General features: G+C 33.8%; 1 protein-coding gene across 5 annotated transcripts in view; it reads right to left on the bottom strand.

Annotated features, from left to right (window-relative positions):
- The window catches only part of Pign (phosphatidylinositol glycan anchor biosynthesis class N), a 125930-nt gene that overhangs the window by 16580 nt on the left and 87451 nt on the right, over window positions 1–21899 (bottom strand). For 2 of the 5 annotated variants that reach the window (XM_047526373.1, XM_047526371.1), the window contains 7 exons: window positions 18722–18824; window positions 16558–16644; window positions 12492–12547; window positions 12076–12151; window positions 9909–9982; window positions 7444–7486; window positions 5093–5145 (listed from right to left, as the gene is read on the bottom strand). In XM_047526373.1, the coding sequence (XP_047382329.1) occupies window positions 5093–5145; window positions 7444–7486; window positions 9909–9982; window positions 12076–12151; window positions 12492–12547; window positions 16558–16644; window positions 18722–18824 (492 nt within the window). Of the gene's footprint in view, window positions 1–5092; window positions 5146–7443; window positions 7487–9908; window positions 9983–12075; window positions 12152–12491; window positions 12548–15017; window positions 15116–16557; window positions 16645–18046; window positions 18100–18721; window positions 18825–21899 lie in introns of those variants that run through there. The other 3 variants (XM_047526372.1, XR_007105177.1, XR_007105178.1) reach the window with 3 other exon arrangements.

Consider the following 21899-nt stretch of genomic DNA (forward strand, 5'->3'; position numbering starts at 1 on the left):
ATTTCATTGTCTTGTGATGAAGATCACATGAAATAATGTGCTAGAACATATTATAAATGGCGTAGCACAAAACGTTTTTGGCAGAAGCGTGACTAACGGAAATCCTTTGACTGACATCCTGGACCTCTACTCAAGTTGAGCTTCTGTCTTTGCCTTTTGCCGAATATAAACTGATTCTCTTGTCTCTGAACTGTCACTGTCATGTCTTTTCAGGACCCATATCTCAAACACCTAACTGTTGGGTATATGGATTCTGTTGCAAGCACAACCTTGCTCTGACCTTGCGGGCAGTTCTCTGTCTGTTCTGTGAATAAATTTCCTTCATTTGGGTCCTATATACTACCTCCAATTAAAATTGATGAAACTAGTGACATTCACTCCTTCCACCTATAATATTCCTGATACTCACTAGTAGTAAGAAATGAAAATAACATCTCCCTCATAGAAATGTGACAGTAAGCCCATGCAAACACTGCCCTATATTTCTCTTCCCCATTCTAATTAAGCTTGAGTGATTTAAACTTAAAATTCTACTTCCTGACTTCCAATTCCATTTTTGCCTTTTCCCTTTAATTTTTAGCAAAGTTGTATATGCAGTACCAAAAATAATAATAATAGAGCAAGATCTATAAAGTGAAGTAACAATCTCTCCTTCCTTGTTACTGACTTCTCAGAATATCCACTCTACTTGCTTTTGGAACTTCTGGTAGTTTTCTCCTTAACATGAATTAGTATCTTTATGTTGCTGTTTATTGAGCATCAATTTAAAACATGATTTACTAGGAAAGAGGAGGATTCATGCCCTACTCATTACAATTTTAGATACTTACTTATCTTAGTACTATTTGTCCTTGTACATCAATTTTGAGGTATCATTTACATATGAGAAAATGGAACTACTTGAAGCATCCAGTTAGCTGAGTTCTGACAAATGGCATACCCATGTAACCACCATCACTATCAAGATATAGAACATTTCCACCCCTATAAAAGTTCCCACAGGCCCTTCTGCAGTCAATCCTACCCTCACTCCAGTCCCAGAAACTATTGATCAGTTTTCTGTGACCACAGATTAGTTTTGCCTGTTCTAGAATTTATTTATTTATTTGGTACCGGGGATTAAACCCAGGGGATTTAAGCACTGAGCCATATCTGCAGTCTTTTTTATGTTTTATTTAGAGACAGTCTTTGTGGAGTTGCTCAGGGTCTTGCTAAGTTGCTGGGGCTGGCTTTGAAATCATAATCCTTCTGCCTCAGCTTCCCAAGCCACTGGGATTACAGGTGTGTGACTATGCCTGGCCTGTTGTAGAATTTCATACAAATGTAATAATACGTTATGTACTCTTACATACCTGGCTTCTTTCATTCAGTATGGTTTCTGAGATTCACCCATGTAGCTGAGTTTACCAGTCATTAATTTGCTTTTATCAGTAAGTAGTATTCCATTATATGGATATAGCACAATTTGTTTATCCATAGTCATGTACTGATGAACAATTGGGTTGTTTCTGAATTTGGGCTGTTATGAATAAAGACACTAAAAATTCCTGTACAAGATTTTCCTTCTCTTGGATAAATACCCAGGCATAGAATGGTTAGGTCACAGCATGATGGGTATTTAACTTTTTAAGAAAGCCTCTCTTCCCTCTGGGTGTCATTCAGAAATAGGATGGCTACCAGTGAGTTCTATTCATGTGACAGAAATTGCTATGTCATGGTTTAGGATGAGCAGGAGGGGTGCTTTACTCTCTGGGATATAGAGGGGAAGAGGTTATAAATGATAGAACGGGGAAGAGATTTATTTTGAGTAGGCAGCACATATAACAAAGCAGTGAAATTCTCCCCAGACCTTCTTTTCAGTCTCTTTAGAGGTATCCTCTGGTTTTCCCCTAAGAGTATAATGCCTGAAACACTTTTTGCATAGTGATGGAGGTAGAGGAGAGACTATGGAGAGCCCGTTGATACCATTTTTTGGTATTTGGTAGACAGATATTCAATTAATCCCCTCTGGTTCCATTTTATCACCCCTCTCTCTACGTTACAAGTGTGACTGAGCCTGAAGCCTTCTGGATTCCCTTATCCTTTCACAATACCTGCCTGTAGATTCTGGGGTGCTATTTCTCTCTGATTATCCTTTTCCTGAAATTCATTGAACTCATATTTGTGGATATCCCTTCTCTTGTTCTCTTCACTTTTCCTAGTTTTTTTTTTTTTTTTTGTCATTGTTGTTGTTTTGTTTTGCTTTTTCTTTTTTTGGTACCAGGGATTGAACTCAGAGGCACTCAACCACTGAGCCACATCCCTAGCCCTATTTTATATTTTATTTAGAGACAGGGTATCACTGAGTTGCTTAGCCCCTTGCTTTTGCTGAGGCTGGTTTGAACTCACAATCCTCCTGTCTCAGCCTCCCAAGCTGCTGGGATTACAGGTGTGTGCAATCAGGCCTGGCTTTTTTTTTTTTTTTTTTTAAATTGGGGTCCTGGCAGAGATGAAAATCAATAATCTTTGGTCTGCAGCACTCATCCAGAAATTGGTGTATCTAATTCAGCATAGAAAATCTAGTACCAGATCATACCAGTGAACCTATTCTAGCCAAGCTCATCGATGACCACTGCTGCTTACTCCAATGCATACCTTCATGTCTTTCCTTAATCTCTCTGTAATACCTGACACTGTGTGACTTCCCTCCTTCCTGACATACTTTTTGATTTCCACAATACTACTCTCTCCTGGGTTTCTCCTGCTGTATGGCTACTTCTTTCAGTTTCAATTCCATACTTTTTGTTCTCTGCTCTTCATCTTCTCTCACTGTACATGTTTTCCCTCCATTCTGTGACTCAGTATACTCTTTCAAACCTTATACTTGCCATGTTCAGACAGCCCCAGTCCTGAGAAGCCTTTCAGTACTCTGCAAGGCTGAGAAAGGTACTCTGCATGCCCTCACAGGACCTAAGGAACTGGTCTAGAACTCTTCCCACAGCTCCAGATTGCCTGCTCAGGGATGTTTCTTTCTCCAGCTGTCAGTTCCCTGAGGCCCAGGACTGTGTTTTCATCCCCAACTCCTCTGGCATACAGTTGATACTCAATACACAGTTGGTACTCAATAAATATTTGCAGAATTGAATTGAAATCATGGACACAAAAAGGTACTTTGTATTTTATACATGTTATTATTGACAGTTACAATAAGGTTTTGTACTGTGAAGAAAAAAAAAGATGCTAGGTAAAGATAAGGCTCAAACCAATCAGAGAAAAATCTAAAATTGTTAATTAGTATAATATAAATTAGTGATGCACATTTTAATGTGAAAATTATATCCTTGGCACCTCTTTAAAGCCAAACTGATACAGATTTCTGCCAAAATAAGTCTCACTACTGTATTCATAGCAGCATTATTCACAATAACCAAGATGGTATGAATGTCTACTGACAGATAAATGGATAATCAAAATGCAATATATACATACAATAAAATATTGTTCAGCTTTAAAAGGAATGGAATTCTGATACATGCTACAACATGGATGAACCTTAAGGATATTACACTAAGTAAAATAATCCAGTTACAAAAAGACAAATACTGTGTGATTTCACCAACAGAGGTTCCTGGAAATAGAAAGTAGGATGGTAGCTGCTAGCAACTGCGGAGAGGAAGACTGGGGAGTTGCTGCTGAGTGGGTTCAAAAGTTCAGCTCTGTAAGATGGAAAGAGATCAGGAGGTGGATGATGGTGATAGTTTAAAAAATGATTATGATGGTAAATGGTGTATGTTTTACCACCATTGAAGATAAAAAGTTTCACACAAAAATGCTATTATTTAGCATAATACTTTTCAAACAAAATTCCAACCTATGTCTAAAATGAAAATAAATCAATTGAATTGTGGAGATTGTAAGGAGAGGTATCTCAAATATAAAAAATACTACACATGATTAAAAACAAACAATAAAAACAGTAATAATAGTGGACATTTATTTAAACTTATTAGATGCTAATTACTACAATAAATGCTTTAACATGGACTCATTCCTTCAAAATAACCACACAGAAATGGAGGCTTTGAAAGATTAAGTTACTCAACAGTGGCCTCATAGATAAAAAGTGGCCAAAGAGGGACTCAAACCGAGGCACTATGGTCTAAGCCCATTCTCTGGCCTACTATCTGTCTGGGCACCTTGGGATGAGAAGCAGATACCAAAATATTCCCTCTGCTTTCACTGAGACAAATGAAGACAAAGTCAGTGATCTAGTAAGTACCTTCTGTGTGTCAAGTACATATGGCACACAAGAGATTCATGTCAGATGCAGATCTGAGGGAACCCACAGTGTATCAAGAAAGGTGTCTCTCATATGTATATATGACCAAGACAAGACTGTACAAGCTGTGAGCTGGCCAGAAGGGTAAAATGGTTAATGAAGTGTCTCATGCAAACCCACATAATTCCTAGCAACACAAAGAGAGAATAAATATTGACTAAATGAAATAAAATTAGTCTATTAAAACATACTCTATATCAGAATGTTTTTGGAAAAAGAGAGAAAAAAAGATCAACTTTGCGTTCTTCTCAAAGAGAAAAACTTAACAGATTCTGGTGATTGACATTCATATCATAATAAAGAGGAAAAAGACATTTTGTTCAGGTTATACTTTCAGTAACAATGTTACAGGTATACGAGTTAAAATGTTCTTATATTAAAGATTCTAAAAGGCTGATAAGATTATATGAAATTTAAACCATCACATAAAATTCACACTGCAACTTAGATAGCCTTATTTTTCCAAAGATAGAGAGATTAAGAGAACACACAAGGACACTGGAGTGATCTACTATAAACTGTCCAATTCAAGCAGTTTTCTTATATCTTTCCTTTACCCTTCAGTTCTCTCCAGACAAAACATCCTCCTGCCCACAGCATCTGAAGAAAACATTCACTAATGTGTTAATGCCAAAAGGTAGAGAGATGTACCTTGCTTCCAGAGACTTAAAATAATTGCTACTTTCTATGTTTAACTCAAAACGCCTTGTATACTAAAATATCGTCTTACTTTTTTTACTATACTGTTAAGAACTATGGGAATATATACTATACCTTGTTCCAATATCAAGCCAGCTGCCATAGTCCTTAACCAAGAAGAAAAAATGCTGTAAAATATAACAAAATGTGGCTCCATTAAAAACAAAGCTTGTTTAGATTCAATCTAAAAACAAAATTGTTTTAGAAACATATATATCATATTTCTTCTGATCCTTCAGAATAACTATCTGTCTAGAATCAACAAAAGTATGCCTTTTACTGAAACTTTTGCTTGGACTAAAATGATCAGTAATCTAAATGCCAGAAATAGAATTATCATTCAATCAAATGGACATAAAAGTGACATCTGTGAATAACTAGAAATATAAACATACATAAAACAAACTAAATATAACATCAAAAATGTAAATGAAAAGAAGCCATATCATCTACTCATCAACTGTATTTATTGAAGCAGACTGCTGTGTACTAAAAATCACTGTTAGTTCCTAGAGATAAACTTCCCCTCATGAGGCACATAATCTAGTGAATGATTCAAATTATCAGGTGTACCAGCACATGTATGTGTGAAGGGTGTGTGTGTGTGAGTGAAAGAATGAGAGACAGAGTGAGAGAGAGAGAGAGAAAGAGAAAGAAAGAGAGAGAGAGAGAGAGAGAGAGAGAGAGAGAGAGAGAGAGAGAGAGATGAGAGAAAGTTATTGGAAAATGTGGGCAATTACAGAATCACAGAAGGGGTATAAGGCAAGACGTCTCATTGAAAGGTGAAATCTGGTGAATAGTAGGAATTAGATGAAAGAGAAGGATGAAGGGGAGGACAGATGGAGAAGTATGTTTCCATCAGAGGCAAAGGCCTACATAGGCATCAAGCATCCAGATAAGAGTTTTATAGGTTCAAAGTGAGGCTGGTGTAGACAGAAAACAAAGACAGAGGGGTAAGAGATGATGCCAGTCTATTAGCAGAAGCTAGATCACAAATGGCTTTGCAAGTTAAATTACACAATCTGACTCTTCATGTAAAACTAATCAGGGAATTTCAGTTCTCTTTTATTACCATGTCTTGTCTATTTCTCACTTGGTGAGCAAAACTGAAAGTTGTTTTTTTTTTTTTTTTTTTTTTTTGAGATGCTGGGTATCGAACCCAGAGCTTCGTGTATGCTAGGCAAGTACTCTACCACTGAGCTGCACCCCCAGCTCTGAAAGATGATTTTGTTCTAAAACTACGTCTAGTCAATTTCAGAAACATATTGGATCCATAGCTCAATAGAACACAAAATCTACGAACTAGGAAATCTGATTTGGGAAGTTACCCAAATCTGTGTCTCTAGACACTTTTGGCAAGAAATGTTATATAGAAAAACGTTAATCTTACTCCAAAACAGGTGTGGCCTTTGTTCTCAACTGCTGGGAGGTGACTTTTAGGTCCTTGGAATGTCAATTCTGACAGAAATGTTTTGCTTGGGGTATTGGTCATCAGATAGTCTAACAATAGGATTTATGATGGGGGTTTTGGGGCACATAGTACCAGTTCTACCCTTGGAAGGATACAGATTAAAGAGCAGTCATGTGGGTGGTATGTGATCGAGCCCAATAAAAGACCGGGAAATCAAAGCTAAGGTAAGCCCGTCTGGCAGGGCTCCATGTGTACTGTCATGCCTGAATGCTGAAAGAGTAATACTATCCTGATTCCACAGGAAGAAAACAATAGAAGCTTTGCATCTGGTGTCCTCCTGGACTCTGCTCTATGCATCTCTTCCCTTGGATGATTTTAATCTGTGATTTCACTGTTGTAAACCATAACTGAATATAATGCTGTTCAAAAATGCCTCTAGTGAATTATCAGATCCAAAAGTGTTTTGGAGACCCCTCAAACTTACACCTGTAAAATAGGTTCCTCTTTGTGTTAATATACTATACAGAAGCTCCTCACTCAGAACTCATTTATTATAGCTATTATCTTGATAATATCTTCCCAATGGAAAAGCTCTATTTCCTTTTTCCTTCCTACAACTCCTCCCTTTTTTTCCTTTCTTCTTTTAATCTGAAAGAACGGTTAAAAAAAAAATCAACTTTTAAGTAGGAGAATTATGTGTTATTTAAATCTAACATTAGCTTCTGTTAACTTCCTGTGGAAGGTTCATTTCAGAAACAAAGCAATATGGAAGAATAGGTATAAAATGATAGGTTTGAATAAATCAAGTAATGAGACTTTTGACACCTTAAGAAGAGTGCTCTTACTTCATACGTAATTTAGAAAAAAATAATTTATCTGTGTCAGTTATGTCAGCATTGGAACTCAGTAGCTAAAAAGTTCATGTACAGAAATGCATTAAAATGTCTCTTGATTAAATTATCTCAGCACTTAGTTTCTTGATTTTATTTTTACCAAGTATCCAATAATGCCTTACCAAAGCCATAATGTCTGATATGACCAGAACAATGAGAAAAAGGCTGGAAAAAAAAAAAAAGACAAATTATAGCTAATACAACAGGTACACTTTTCAGATACATTAAGATCCCAATGAAAATAAATAACCCTTGAGGAAAAGCAACTACCTAAAAATGGGCGAGTGGAAGGCAGGGTTGCTTGTGGCATCACACTAGCTCTGCACAGCTGACTTCTGGACTCCCTGTTGCAGGAGACACATCTACTGCCAGTGAGATTTTCACTACTCACAGCCAAAAGCATTCCCAACAGAAAATCCATCAGGTAGTTTTCAAGCTCACAGACTCCCTCTTTTGATGGCCTCTACCTCAAATATACAAAGCTTTGTTGATTAACCCCATTATCAAGACTGAGAGACCAAATTATTGATATTTAGAAAAGTTAACAAAATAAGTCATGCAAAATAAAACAATGCTAACACAGTTTTTCTACTTTACTTTTGTTCAATATGTATTTTAAGGAATCAGAAGAAATATAATCAGAATCATCTCACTGGTTTGATGATCTCAGCCTTGGCATTATGCATCTGATAACCAGGGTATTAGTATAAGCCACTATCCCAACTTAGCCCCTATCCTTTAAAGAGCTATAAGAAAATGTTTAGCAACAAATAATAAAACCATGAAAATGTGGAAATGAAGGAGTGATGATATCACTCATATTTAAAAATAGGATATGGGGCTGGGGAGATAGCTCAGTCAGTAGAGTGCTTGCCTTGTAAGCACAAGGCTCTGGGTTCGATCCCCAGCACCCAAAAAAAAAAAAAAAATTAAAATTAAAATTAAAAAAAAATAGGATATGGCAGTAAAGGATAGATGAACTTAGGCTTTTGTGAAGGATTCACAAAAACAGCATAAAGAAAACAGCATAAGAAGCTAGCTGTCAATAGGAAGAAAGGGAACTGCTAGGTTTAATGTTTGACATTCAATCTTAGAAGTCTGTGAAATCCAGGGAGAAATGTCAATGTCTTATAAGGATTTAATGGGTAAAAGAGAATACTGTTATCCTTAGTTTGGCTACCCCAGCTCTCTCCCTTTGTGTTTAGTTTTTCATCACCTCAGTATCAAGATATAATCACTAAGCACACACGCATGCATACACACAAATACAGGCACACATACACGTTTTGTCAAGTCTTTGACTTTTCATTCCCCATGTACCAGTTTTCATTCAAATCTTAATTAAAATCCTCTGTAAAAAGTTTATTCAGATATGGATAGCAGTACATGTCATTAGTTTTTAAAAATTGCATCTAAATAACTGTCCTCCATGTGACATTGACAAAGCATAAATACTTCAATATGAAATTCAAATAAATATCTTGCAAAGATACACTAACATTTCAAACTAGAAACAAGATTTCTACTATTCTTTTTTTAATTATTAATTATTTTTTATTTTTACAGAGTGCATTTTGATTTGTTGTACACAAATGGGGTACCTCATTTCATTTTTATGGTTGTGCACGATATAGATTCATACCATTTGTGTAATCATACATGCATGTAGGATAATGATATCTGTCTCATTCCACCATCTTTCATATCCACCCCTCCTCCCTCTTATTTCCCTCTATGTAATCTAAAGTTTCTCTACGATTCTTAAACATTAGAAAAACATTTTTTGAAATTATGGCATAATAGTAAGCTAAACCTAGTTCTAGCTTAAACTCATCAAGAGCACATGCAAATTTATGTTAATATTAGTTGTTTCTTTCAACATTTAGTATTCCAGTGCGATTCAAGAATAACAAAACTGCTAAGAACCTTCATATTTATATCAAGTGTTTTTTGGAGAATCCTTGTGTTGATGAGCCAATTTTATTAGTTAAAAAAAATCAAAGAGATGAGTTGACAGCTTCTCCCCCAGAATCTTGATTGTTTAAGACTGATTACTCTAGAAATGCCTCAAAACTCAGAAAGAATACTTTCTACCCTATTTGTCAAATGTGTAGAAATCAAAACTGGAAACTATGAATTACTGATATTTAGAAAATTAGTTTCAAGCCATTGTAAATGAAATAATGTTAACAAATTTGTCTAAAACATATTTAAGAAAGGAGCTGAAAGAAGTTAGAATGATATCTCTTGGTTTTATAGGCACAGTTATATGTATAAGAAACAAGTAATTAATTATAATATTTAACATTAATATTTTACCCTTTGCTAGAGAAGTTCCTCACTAATTGAATAATAACCTAATAATATTTTATTGCTTAGAAAGCATATTTGTCAGCTAGGGGACCTAATCAACTAATTTCCTCCAACGACAACTGAACTCTGACTAGAAGAGTGAAATATTTCTCATTCTTGTAAGTAACAATCTATGTCGCAGGGTTTTAATAAAAACTACATGAAATATCTTCAAATGTTTACTCTCATTTACCAAAAATGGATAAATCCAATGCTTTTCAACCATTAGTCTTACCTTTTTGATGATAACTGTGTAGTTAACTGAACTGCTTCAAAAGCACACATGATAAGAACAAAAGGAATTAAAATCTGTTCAAAAGAACAAATGATGCCACTGGTAAGTGGAGCATTTGAAACACTTTTTTAAACAAATACTATTTCTGCTTACGGAAATACTTTCACTTTTTCAAATAACTTCCACATATACTAGTGTGGAGCAAACACTGAAGTAAAAAACACGATTCCAATGACATAGAACAGTGATAAAATTGATTTAGAAATCTAAATCGATTTAGAAATCTACATTAATATACACAGAATAGAAGATAACTTCAACGTATACTTCAAATAACCTATTATAAAATTTGCTCTATTTAACTCATTTTAATAATTAACATCAATTTTCAAATGATACCAAGCAGCTCTGAAAAGCACAGAATGTCCAAATAAAATAGATTAAGCAGCCTGATAACTTGATTTACAGATGTCTAAACTCATCTGGCTATATTTTAATACTATAAACATGATTCATGCTTTATCAGTGCTTTTTGTTTTTTTAAAAGATACTCATTTATTTCTATTATAAAATTCATATTAATTATAATAAATCCGAAAAAAATAGAGAAAGGTATAAGAATATTTGTACTATTTGAAAATTCATAATCCAGAGGCAAGATTGTTAATATTTTGAGGTATTACTTCTCAATGACCAATTAAAAAAATATATATATATATACCTGATGTTTTAAGAATGGGAGGAAATATAAAAAAGAAATGATGTTCAAGACCACATAAGTGCCACACCACAGTGTTCATGCCTGTAATCCCAGTGGCTCAGGAGGCTGAGGCAAGAGGATTTCAAGTTCAAAGTCAGTCTCAGGAACTAAGCAAGGCCCTAAGCAACTTAGTGAAACTCTGTCTCAAAAAATTTTGAAAAAAGATGGGGTAGGGAGAGCAGGAGATGTGACTCAGTTGTGGCTCTGGGGGGTTAAGTGCCCCTGGGTTCAATCTGTACTTTAAAAAGAAAAAAAGACTGCATAAGTTTGTTTTTCAAGTGAAGGACATATAAATAAAAGAGTACAAGGGGGCCCTCACTGATGACAAATAGGTCAACAAAAGTGATCTTGTGTATATGCTGTTAAAGCTCACTGAATTACGCTGGAGATTAAAGATTTAGTGTTCTAATTTGAGCTAGCCCGCCAGCCTTCCTGTCTGTCTTTGTTTCTTTCTTATTTTTAATTAGGCTTATGGTCTTTTAACAGAGAAAAGAACAACCACCATTTAAATAATGTGAATGAAAATTAAGACAGTGAAAATTATGTTCTCAAATAATTCAATAGAGAATAGACATGAGAAAATGCAGAGTATCTTTCAACATTTCCTAAACTTACTTTTATATTAGTGCAGTAATGAAACCTCTGAAGAGAATATATACCTTTAACAATTACTACTTATGTGATCTGAACAGAAGGTTAATATGATTTTAGGCAGGCATTAATTACTTTATTTAAGTAAATATGTACTGACTACATAAAATGTGCCAGGCACTATGGTAGAGGAAATTTGTTAGTTGGAACAAGATAAGTAAAATGACCTTAGAGAAGAAAAGAATGAACATGAATTACCCTCCACCAGAGAGTCTATACCTCTGGAAATATGAGAATATGTCATTTTTCTACTGTCAGAACTCAGGTAGTGCCTGCCACATCAGTGAATGAAGCACTCAAGGACATATTTGTTGAGGGAGTGAATCAATTCTAGGTTCATGGATTATGAGGAAAGATTATAACATGCTGGCTATCTCAAGGTGGGGACCAGAGAGAGGTTCAGGGAGCTTTAGAATCCTGAGCAGCACTGCAGTTTTGATCACAGCTTCCCCACAGGCTTTGATAACCTTTTACAGGACTTTGTGAAACCAACACAGAATCCTCTTTTTGAGTCAAATACTCTTTCAGATTAAAACAAGAAGATTAACTATTTAGAAGAAAAGGGGAGAATGTACTGCCTCTAGTTTAGCATTGTTGTCAATGTCAAGTCTGAAAGGTATCTTCTTCTATTGCTATTTAACTGCTGCAGTGACTTTATAATCTTAATGTCAAATATTATGTAATCTTAACATCACAATGAATTCATAATCTTACTCAAGCAACAGCTTAATACAAACAATGAAGAAGAAAACTAACCTTCCACATCATCAGGGATCCCATCATGAAAGGACTAAATACAGTCAGAAAGCAATAGACGGAGGCAAGATCAAAGCTAGGGAATCATAACATAAAGAAAAAGGATTTTAGAATGCATACTGTTGCTTTCAAAGAAAATTATTCTGCTAAAAGGATGTTCAAACTAATTCTCTGTAATCTACTCTTATTAAAACACAAACATACATTGTATAGAGGAATATTGTAAAGCCATTGAAAATAAACTAGATCAATCTGTATGTGGAGATACACACTAAATCCCTAAAAGATATCACTGAGCATAAAAAACAAGGTACAGAACAAAAGCTAGAGAAGTTCAAATTTTTATTAGCTTTTGAATACAAACACATACACACACACACACACACACACACACACACACACTGATTTAAAATTACCTGTTAATAGAGGCTATATTTCCAGTTCCAAAAAATGCTGTTACTAAGAAGAAAACCTAAAAAAAGAGGTAAGGAAATGCCAAGCAAGTCGGAATTCATACCAAATTCATTTAGAAAAGACATGCCAATTCTAACATGAGGGGAATTTACTTGTATACTGATCATGAATTGTTTAACTGAATATTCAATTGTATTCCTTGTGCATATATTTTGAAAGAACCAGGCTGAAGAAGCAACATACTGAGAAATACGAGGCCTAGCAAGTCATCTTTGTCAGGTTAGTTTCCTCTTCCTGAACATGAACAAGGTGAACCTTATCTGTAGTTAGCTGTCACTGTCTTTTTCAAAAGTAAAATACAGACCTATTATGTATGATAGACATCTTCAGATGCAAGACAATTTTAGTACTTAACTGCCTATTATATGCCCACAACATGTGAAACACATGCTAGGCTCTGGGAAAGGCTCAGAAAGAAACAAGCACGTTTCAGATAATTCCATTAGTAAATGAGACTACGGAAAATTTTGAGCATCTTTTTGACATTTCTTAAAGTTAGATTTGTGTTAGTATAGTAATAAAAAGTAGGTATTAATACTATTGGTATCCAATGTTTGTTGCTAGTAACATTCCCAAAATAATGCCTGGCCTATTGAAAGGGCTCAATAAATGCTAGTTATTTTATTATATATATAATATATTTATTTATATATAATATTTATAATATAATATTTATATATGTAAAAATAGGTATAGAAATCCTAAATGAGAAATATGAATCACAAAAACTTTAAGTGAAATAGTGGCATCTGAATTGGTGAGTTGAGCCTAAAATAGAGTCATGCATCCATTCATTTAACCAATTATCTAACCAACTAACATTAACTGTTTAGTACATATCAGAGACAAAGTAAGGCACTAAGACTATATAAACAGTCTTAAAGTACTGATATGGTAACTAAGATCAGTAAAGAAACAGTAGAAAAATAAATGACACAGCCAAGAAATAGAAAGTAGGTATGATAGCAACTTAAGAGTTTATTCAAGGATAGGGTGAAAGATGAAATAAGAAACACAGATTGGTGGCATAGTACTACAAAACCCTGAATTTTACCATGAAAAGAATGAAGAGTAGCAAACATTTATGTGAGTCACATAATCAATAAATATTAGATATTATATAAAATTTTGATCAGGGAAACAAACAATTGGAGGCAGGAAATCCACTAAGGAAGTCATTTCAGTAGTCCATGTCAGAGACAAGGAAGTCTGAACCAGTGCAGTGACAGTGGACATGGAGATTGAGGGAGTCAGTGGGACTTTAGAAGTAGGCAAGGAGCAGTTAGACATGACAAATTTGGGTGGCTGAGAACATGGCAATGCATTAAATGAGAGGAGGCCTGTCACAGAATAATCTTGGAGAGGAGTAGCAGCAGATAGACTGGGGTCTATATTTGGTGATGCCCAGGAGAACGTTGGACACATGACTCCTGAAGCCAGGAGAGAAGCCAAAGCTAGAGCAGCAGAGCTCAGAGCTGTTAGCACAGAGGTGTCTGCATCACTATCGAAGAGGATGGCATTAACCAGGTTCGGAGAAGGTTAATGGTATAGCTTGGAGAAAAACATACAGTTCGAGGTCAGGCAAAGGAAGGGGTTTTGGAGGAGAAGAGTCATGATATAAAAAGTTAAAAGGAGAACTTGGATTAAGTCCTATTAGTCAAGAGAAAAGAAAGAGAAAAATCAATAGAATTAAATTTTATAGCATGGTCAAGTAAAGTGAAGAGATTAGACTGTGAAGTCAGGAAAACCCGGCAGACAATTCAGAGTACAGTTTCAGCAGAGACATTTGACGAATACTGATAGAGTACTATTATGCGCCAGGCACTGTTCTAAGACTTGTGGATACAGTACATAAATTATGAGGAAATAGTGGCAACAACTACAGATTTTTCTTTCAAGAAGTTTGGTAGCAAACAGGACAAAATACAACTATAACTTAGGGAGACCCAGTGTTCTGGGGGAAAGTGTTTTTTGTTAGCATCGGCTGAGTGGAAAGAATCTGTGAAGATAGAAAAGTGAAATTAAGAATGAAAGAATGAAAGCAAAAGGTGGAGAGGAGAAAATGAGAATATTCATTTTTTTGAATCCTAGTAAGTTCAAAGAAACTATCTCTAATATTTCCAAGTCATATATTTGATAAGGGATAGCTATCCAAAATATACAAAGAATTTGTACTGATCAAAAGCATTAACAACAACAGCAACAACCCCCTACAAATAATTCAATTGAAAAAGGGGCAAAAGATCTGAAGACATTTCTTTCTTTTTTTTTTTTTAATTTATTTTTATTGTACACAAATGGAATACACACTGTTTCTCTGTTTGTACATGAAGGCATATCATTTGTGAAGACATTTCTTAAAACAAACACACACACACATAATGTCCAACAAGTAAAATATTAAAAGATAGTCAATATCACTAATCATCAGGGAAATGAAAATCAAAACCAAAATAAGGTACTTATACCTGTTAGAATGTCTACACTTAAAAAGATGAAAGATAAGAACTGTTGGCAAGGATGCGGAGAAAAGGGAATCCTTACCCACTGCTGGTAGGAATATAAACTGGTACAGCCATTATGGAAAACAGTATGAAAATTCCTTTAAAAATTAAAAATACAACTATCACATGACCTAGCAATTCCATTTCTGGATATATATCCAAAGAAAATAAAAGTATCTTAAGAGATATCTATACTCCCACATTCATTTCAGAATTATTCATAATAGCTGAACCATGTAAAAAACCTAAATGTCTACTGGTAGATGAATGGATAAAGAAAATATCTATATTTGCAATTGAATACTATTTAGCCTTAAAAAAGAAGGAAATCCTGCCATTTGTGGCAACTTGGATGATATTGGAGGACATGAAGCTAAGTGAAAGAAGCTGGATATAGAAAGACAAATACTGTAAGATTTTACTTATATGTGTAAATTAAATAGTTTTACAAACAGAGTAGAATGATGGGGCTGGGAGGGGGGAAGAAAAGGAGGTGTTGGTCAAAGCATATGAAGTTTCAGTTACTTAAAATAAATAATGTCTGGAGATCTAATATACAGCACAGTGACTACAGTTAATACTGAATTGTACACTTGAAACCTGCCAAGAGAGTTTATCTTAAATGTTCTCACCAAAAAGGTAGGAGGGAGGGGAAAAAAGGTAAAGAAGGAAGGAAGGAAGGAAAAGAAAAAGGAATGAAGGAAAGAAAATGGTAACTATGTGAAACGAGGAATATGTTAATTAGTTTGTGCTGATCATTGTACAATGCAAATGTATACCAAAGCATCAAGTTATACACTGTAAATATATATATATACATATATATGTATGTGTGTGTATATATATATATACATATATATGTATAATTTTTGTCATTTATACCTCAATGAAGTAAAAAAGATTAAATTAAAAAAAGGAATAACTCCCTATGGATTTCTTGGAACTGGTCAGTCAGTCTTCCCAAGGTGAGGCTTTACCATACTGCCTTTCTTTTCTTTTTACCATATATACTTTAGCAACATTTTCTCTGATGTGACCCCAAAACCTTTATGAGATAGATGTTATATAATATAAATTATATAACATATATTATATAAATATAATATAAATTTCATGTGAAACACACATAAAAAGATACAAACCCATAATAGTGATTTCTTCTAGGGTGAGAGAAATTAAGACTGGAGTTGGGAGTTGAAAGGAGACTCCAGCTTTAGCCCTAACATTTTAATATTTTGTAAAAAAAAAAAATCATATGTGATAAAATCTTAATTGTTGAATGATATCTTGAATGATAGAAATATATACACATTTGCTTATTACATTATTCTTTATACTTTTATGTAGTTAAAAAAAAAGCTTTTTAAAAATACGTACTATATATATGAGAAAGATATGGTTGAGAGGAGTGACTAGACCAAGTGGTATTACATTAATACCTTCCAAGTCTTCTTACGTCATTAAATGGGAGGTAGCAGGTCTTAAAAGTTTCAACAAAGGATACAAGGAAAAAAGCTCTACGGATGTCATCCAGACAGAGGTGTCGAAACTGAATTATGTCAGTATTATAGGAGAACTGGATACTTGTAAGCTATAAGATAATAAGAAACATATTAATGCACATTATCAATTGGCTTGCTTCCACATTCAAAGGTAAACTTACAATGGCCAAGTTACCATTGTATACTATGTGCTAGCAAAATAATGGACAAAAATCTTTTTCTATAGTATAATTATACCTTAACAAAATCTGCCAAAAGTTAAAATGTCTCACTATTAACATACTAAACAGAGATGTAGTTATATTTAATAAAAGTGGGAATTGGGCTTTTTCCTATTCTATGTAAATAGTTCACCTTTAAATACATACATAATTCTTCCCTTTTCAAAGGGAAGAAGGGGTTCTTCAGAGAGTGTCCTGATCTTCTTAAACCCCAGTATGGTATGATATTAAATGGCATGGTAAAATTAAATATTTCTCTGTTTCTTTGTTCTGTTAATTCGATTTGCACATACATTGCTATTTTTTTTATAAGAAAGCAATACATCCCTGTCTTGGTAAGATGGAAAGTCACTCGATTACAATACATGAAAAGCTGTTGGGTTAAGTTTTTGCTTAATTCTTCTGCCCCAGGAAAGCTGTACTGGTTGACTTTAAAGGGAGACCACCCTCACCACGACTTCCCCTGTAATTTCCTGGACTTCTTTAATACTCTTTTCTAGAAAAAGACTGATTTGCTTTCAGTTAAAACTAGAATTTAAAAAGTGACACAATGACCCTCAGTCTACTGAAATATTTTCTGACCATTTACATTAATCTGATCAAAACAGCTTTTCAACCAACCTAGATGCCCTTCAGTTGATGAATGGATAAAGAAACTGTGGCATATATATACAATGGAATATTACTCAGCCATAAAGAATGATAAAATTATGGCATTTGCAGGCAAATGGACGAAATTGGAGAATATCATGCTAAGTGAGATAAGCCAATCTCAAAAAACCAAAGGAAGAATGATCTCGCTGATAAGTGGATGATGATACATAATGGGGCGTGAGAGGGGTTAGTTTTAGGGTTAGAGTGAAGGTTAGGGAGGGGGGCAAGAATGGGGGAAGGAAGGACTGTATAGAGAGGAAAGAGGGATGGGAGGGGTGGGGGGAAGGGGAAAAATAACAGAATGAATCAACCAACATCACCCTATGTAAATTTATGATTACACAAATGGTATGCCTTTACTCTATGTACAAACAGAGAAACAACATGTATCCCATTTGTTTACAATAAAAAAAAGAAAAAAAAACAGCTTTTCATGTATTAATATTCCAAGACTGAAAGTTAAACACAAGAAATTACCTAATATACTTCAATAGAGTATCTTTGTATTGAAAAATTAGTTGTTCTGAATTATCAATGCTTCTTTATAAACTCAATTGGAGTCAGTTAAGGATGATCAACTATGAAAATATTTGTATGTAATATTCATTTATCTGACCTCAGAAAAACTGTAAATATTCTATCACCAATTTCTCAGGATTATCTTCAGTTCTAAAAAAGGCAAGAAACATCAATTTAATTCTCTAACTCAGCATAATCAAGGTGTCCTTAAAATGTGGTTGGCTTTTAGCCAATTCTAAGTATACTGTATTGCATAAACAGTCTAAGATGTGTAGTAAGGCTACAACCACTAAGGTGACAGAATAAGCATCTTGGATTAGAATAAGGAGGAAAAATAACAGGGGAACTTTTTAAATGGCACCTTATGATCGAATTTATAAATGAACTTGTGACAGCATAAAAATTCTTTTCACTAAAATAAATTGACAAAAGGAAATGCTAGATGTGAAAACAAGGAAAAATAAGATAAAGGGCATTTTTCTCTATTCACTTACATATATAAATTTTTTATATCAGTGATTCTTAAGTAATCACTAAGAAAAACTCAACCTATACATGGTAAAACTGTTAAATTGTGCATTTCTGTGATAAATTAAACTTTTTCTTGCAAATTATTTAACTTAATTGTTAATGTTAAACAAAATTTACTAAAGTTCTTTAAGTGCTAAAATTTTAAGTAGATAGAATTTTTGATAAAATATTATGACAAAATGTCATGATACAGAATATTCAATATTCTCAGATAAACGCAACAATGATTTTGACAAGTTACCTTCCGTTTACAGGAAATACCAGATTGTTGTAGGGTTTCTTGTTCCATATGTATCCAGATGAACATCAAACAAGATAACACTAATGGAAAGAGAGCTTCATACCTAAGAGGTGAGAAGCAGGGGGAGGAAGGGTAGAAATGAGAAGAAAAATATGTGAACAAATTAAAAACTCAAATTTATACTGGAGGTCTTCCTTAAAATTAAAATAATTTTCATAATACTCCTAAGTCACAAAATTTAAATTTCCTAAGCTTTCCAGTAGAAGAAAGTAGGAAAGGAAATAATATTTAAATTTTAACTTCAACACTATCATCTTTTAAATTTATTAAATCTTGAGATAATTACATTTAGAATAGTAAAAATATTTTAAAATAATTCATGAACAGATATTCATAAAAGAGAGAAAATATTAAGACAAAAGAAGATAATTTCTAATGCAAAATTAATATATATAGAAGAAAAAGGATGAACATTCCAAATCTCCTAAATAATGAGTGCAATACATGAACACAAACTTCTTGAAATAAAATAAAAGGTCTAATAAACACATAAAAATTACCTTATTAATCACTGATATGGAAATCAAAACAATAATGAGATACTGTATACTTATTTGTCAGTATTAAGATATATTGACAAGAGCGCAATGAAAACCGAACCCTCATGCCCTCTATATAGAAGTACACACTTTCTGGAAGGGCACGTAGCATTAGATATGAACCTCAAAATTATTCATAATCTATAATCCAATAATACCATTTCTAGAAATTTGTCCTGAGAAAATTCCAATTATAAAGATACTGGTTGTAATATTGTTTACAGAACAGGGAGTTCAGGGGAATTTAAATGCCCAGGAGAGTGAATAAATAATGTATGATATAGTTGTAGGCTGCAGTGCAACGTGGAAACAGAAAGGAAAAATGCTTGTGAGGTAACACAGTGACAGAAACCTTTTTTAAGCTGCTTTTGCTGTAGTTTGGGATAAGTGTTCCACCTTTGCAATCACAAAATGCTTTATTATAGTACTTATCATACTGTTTTAATCACCTGTCTACATGTGGACTCCACCTACTAGTTTATAAAGTCTTTGAAAAACAAACTCTGTTTTGTCACCATGGCAGGTCCAGCTCACCAGAAGTGTTTTTGAATGAGTTATTAACCTAACTAGAAGTTACAAAATAAAAGAATTTAAAACAAACCTTATTTCCCTTTTAATTTTTCAACTACTGAGCTCTAGGCCATATGGCACCATTTCATAAGCATGAAAAAGCAAAGGAAATAAAATGGTTTAAATTCTAACACAATCATAAAATGAAAACACGGAAGCCTGTGCAGGAATCCCTTTGAAAAAGCCACAAAATCACTAGGTAGGAAAAATTTAGAACACCCAAGGATGTGAACAGATACCATGTATATGAAAAAATACCATTAGTAAAGCAGGCACAGAAAACTGTATAAAGAAGTACCGTTTATGGCCTATTAAAATAGTATTTTGTATTCTTATTTAAAAATTAAAATGCTAAAAAGGGTATGAAGAAATAGTGCCCCTTATAGTTTGTTGGCAACTTTATAAAATGGCACTGTTGTTAAGACAAATACAAATTTTTAGAAAAGTATATATTCAAAGGCCACCTATGCTATACTGAGAAAGGCAATAAGTAAACTATATAAAAAGCTTATGCATAATAATATAGCTCAAAATATTTATAATAACAAAAAGTAGAAATAAATAAAATGATTAAAAACACAGAAACTTTGGCTAAGTAAAGCAAGGTGAATTCACATCATGAAATATTAAATATCTATTAAAATGAAGGCTAGAGAGCCTATGAACCACTTGGGAAAAAAATGCTTGCAGAATAATGTTAAATAGAAAAAAAGATACAAAGTAGTACATGTACTATGATAAATTCTATGTTAAAAAAAGTTAAATACACAGTTAAGACTAGAAAGAAATATAGCAGAACACCAACAGAAACAGTTAATAAAACTTCCCCTTATCATTCCTTTCTAAAATATGGCAATACTGCTTTTATAATGACAATAAAGAAGGAAGGAAGACAAAATTTAGAATGTCCATATGCTGGTCATTCAAGGTCAACTTCCACAGGAGAGCTTGATGGCCCCAATGCAGTTCCCCTACTCACACTCTAGTCACTCTTCACATCATACAATTCACAACTTAACTCAAAATAACTTAATTGTTTCCTTTTATAATTCACCTAACACTGTAAGTTAGCACATTATTTCTGGACCCTCTCAAATACTTATTTCCTTAAGTCAACTGCTGGGTAAAAATCTCTTATAAACTTGTGTGTCACCCCAAAATGGTGGGTTAGAAGTTATCTTATATTTTGCTTTCATGTTTAGACTAAAATTGTGTGCATATTCTAATTCATTTTTACTTTGAAGGATACTAATATAACAAAGCTATTTATTCTGAAATTTCCCCCCAGAAGGAGTAAAACGTGAAGGGGTTTAAGGTCTTGGGATGGTTAACACTCTTGAATAGATGCTCACATACTTCAAGTTTTATCTGAAAGTTCAAAGTTCTAAATCTCATAAAATAGTAAGTCCATCTTAACATCTTGTTCGGTAATTGGTGGAAATTTCTGAAATGCTCATATTATATCTTCTAGCTATGGCCCACATCTTGTTAGGGAAAAACGAAAAGACAGGAGGTGTAGGAACCTTTGGGGATAAAGTCCTACTTCACTTCCTATCTGGGGTCTACAAGAACTCCCAAGGGCACTTAGGATGTTAAGGGCAACTATGGAAAGATTTTAAGAACTTCTCTCTAATCCTGAATTAGAACAAACAAGTTTCCCAAAAATTAAACCCAGGTTTTAGACCCAAATAGCTTTAGAAACTTACAAGGGTAAATTCCTTGGTTTATTCTAATTTGAATCAATATATTCTATGTGGGCCAAAATTTGAACTTTGAGTAGTATTTATTCAATTTGTCTGTTCTACTGATTAATTTGTCTGTTTTACTGTTTGTTACAAGTAAATATTTCTCACTCTCAAAAGGATTTAAACAAGGATGAAATAAAATTTGAAAGCAAGTGAAAAATTCTTCCCTTCAAAGTAAAAAGGGAGAGTATATAATTGTCTGAGTTCTAAGGAATTTTTCAGAATTCACACCAAATCAAGCTACTGGAGTCTTTATTTTGTTAA

The sequence above is a fragment of the Sciurus carolinensis genome, chromosome 15 (assembly GCF_902686445.1).
Source record: "Sciurus carolinensis chromosome 15, mSciCar1.2, whole genome shotgun sequence".
Taxonomy (NCBI): Eukaryota; Metazoa; Chordata; class Mammalia; order Rodentia; family Sciuridae; genus Sciurus; species Sciurus carolinensis.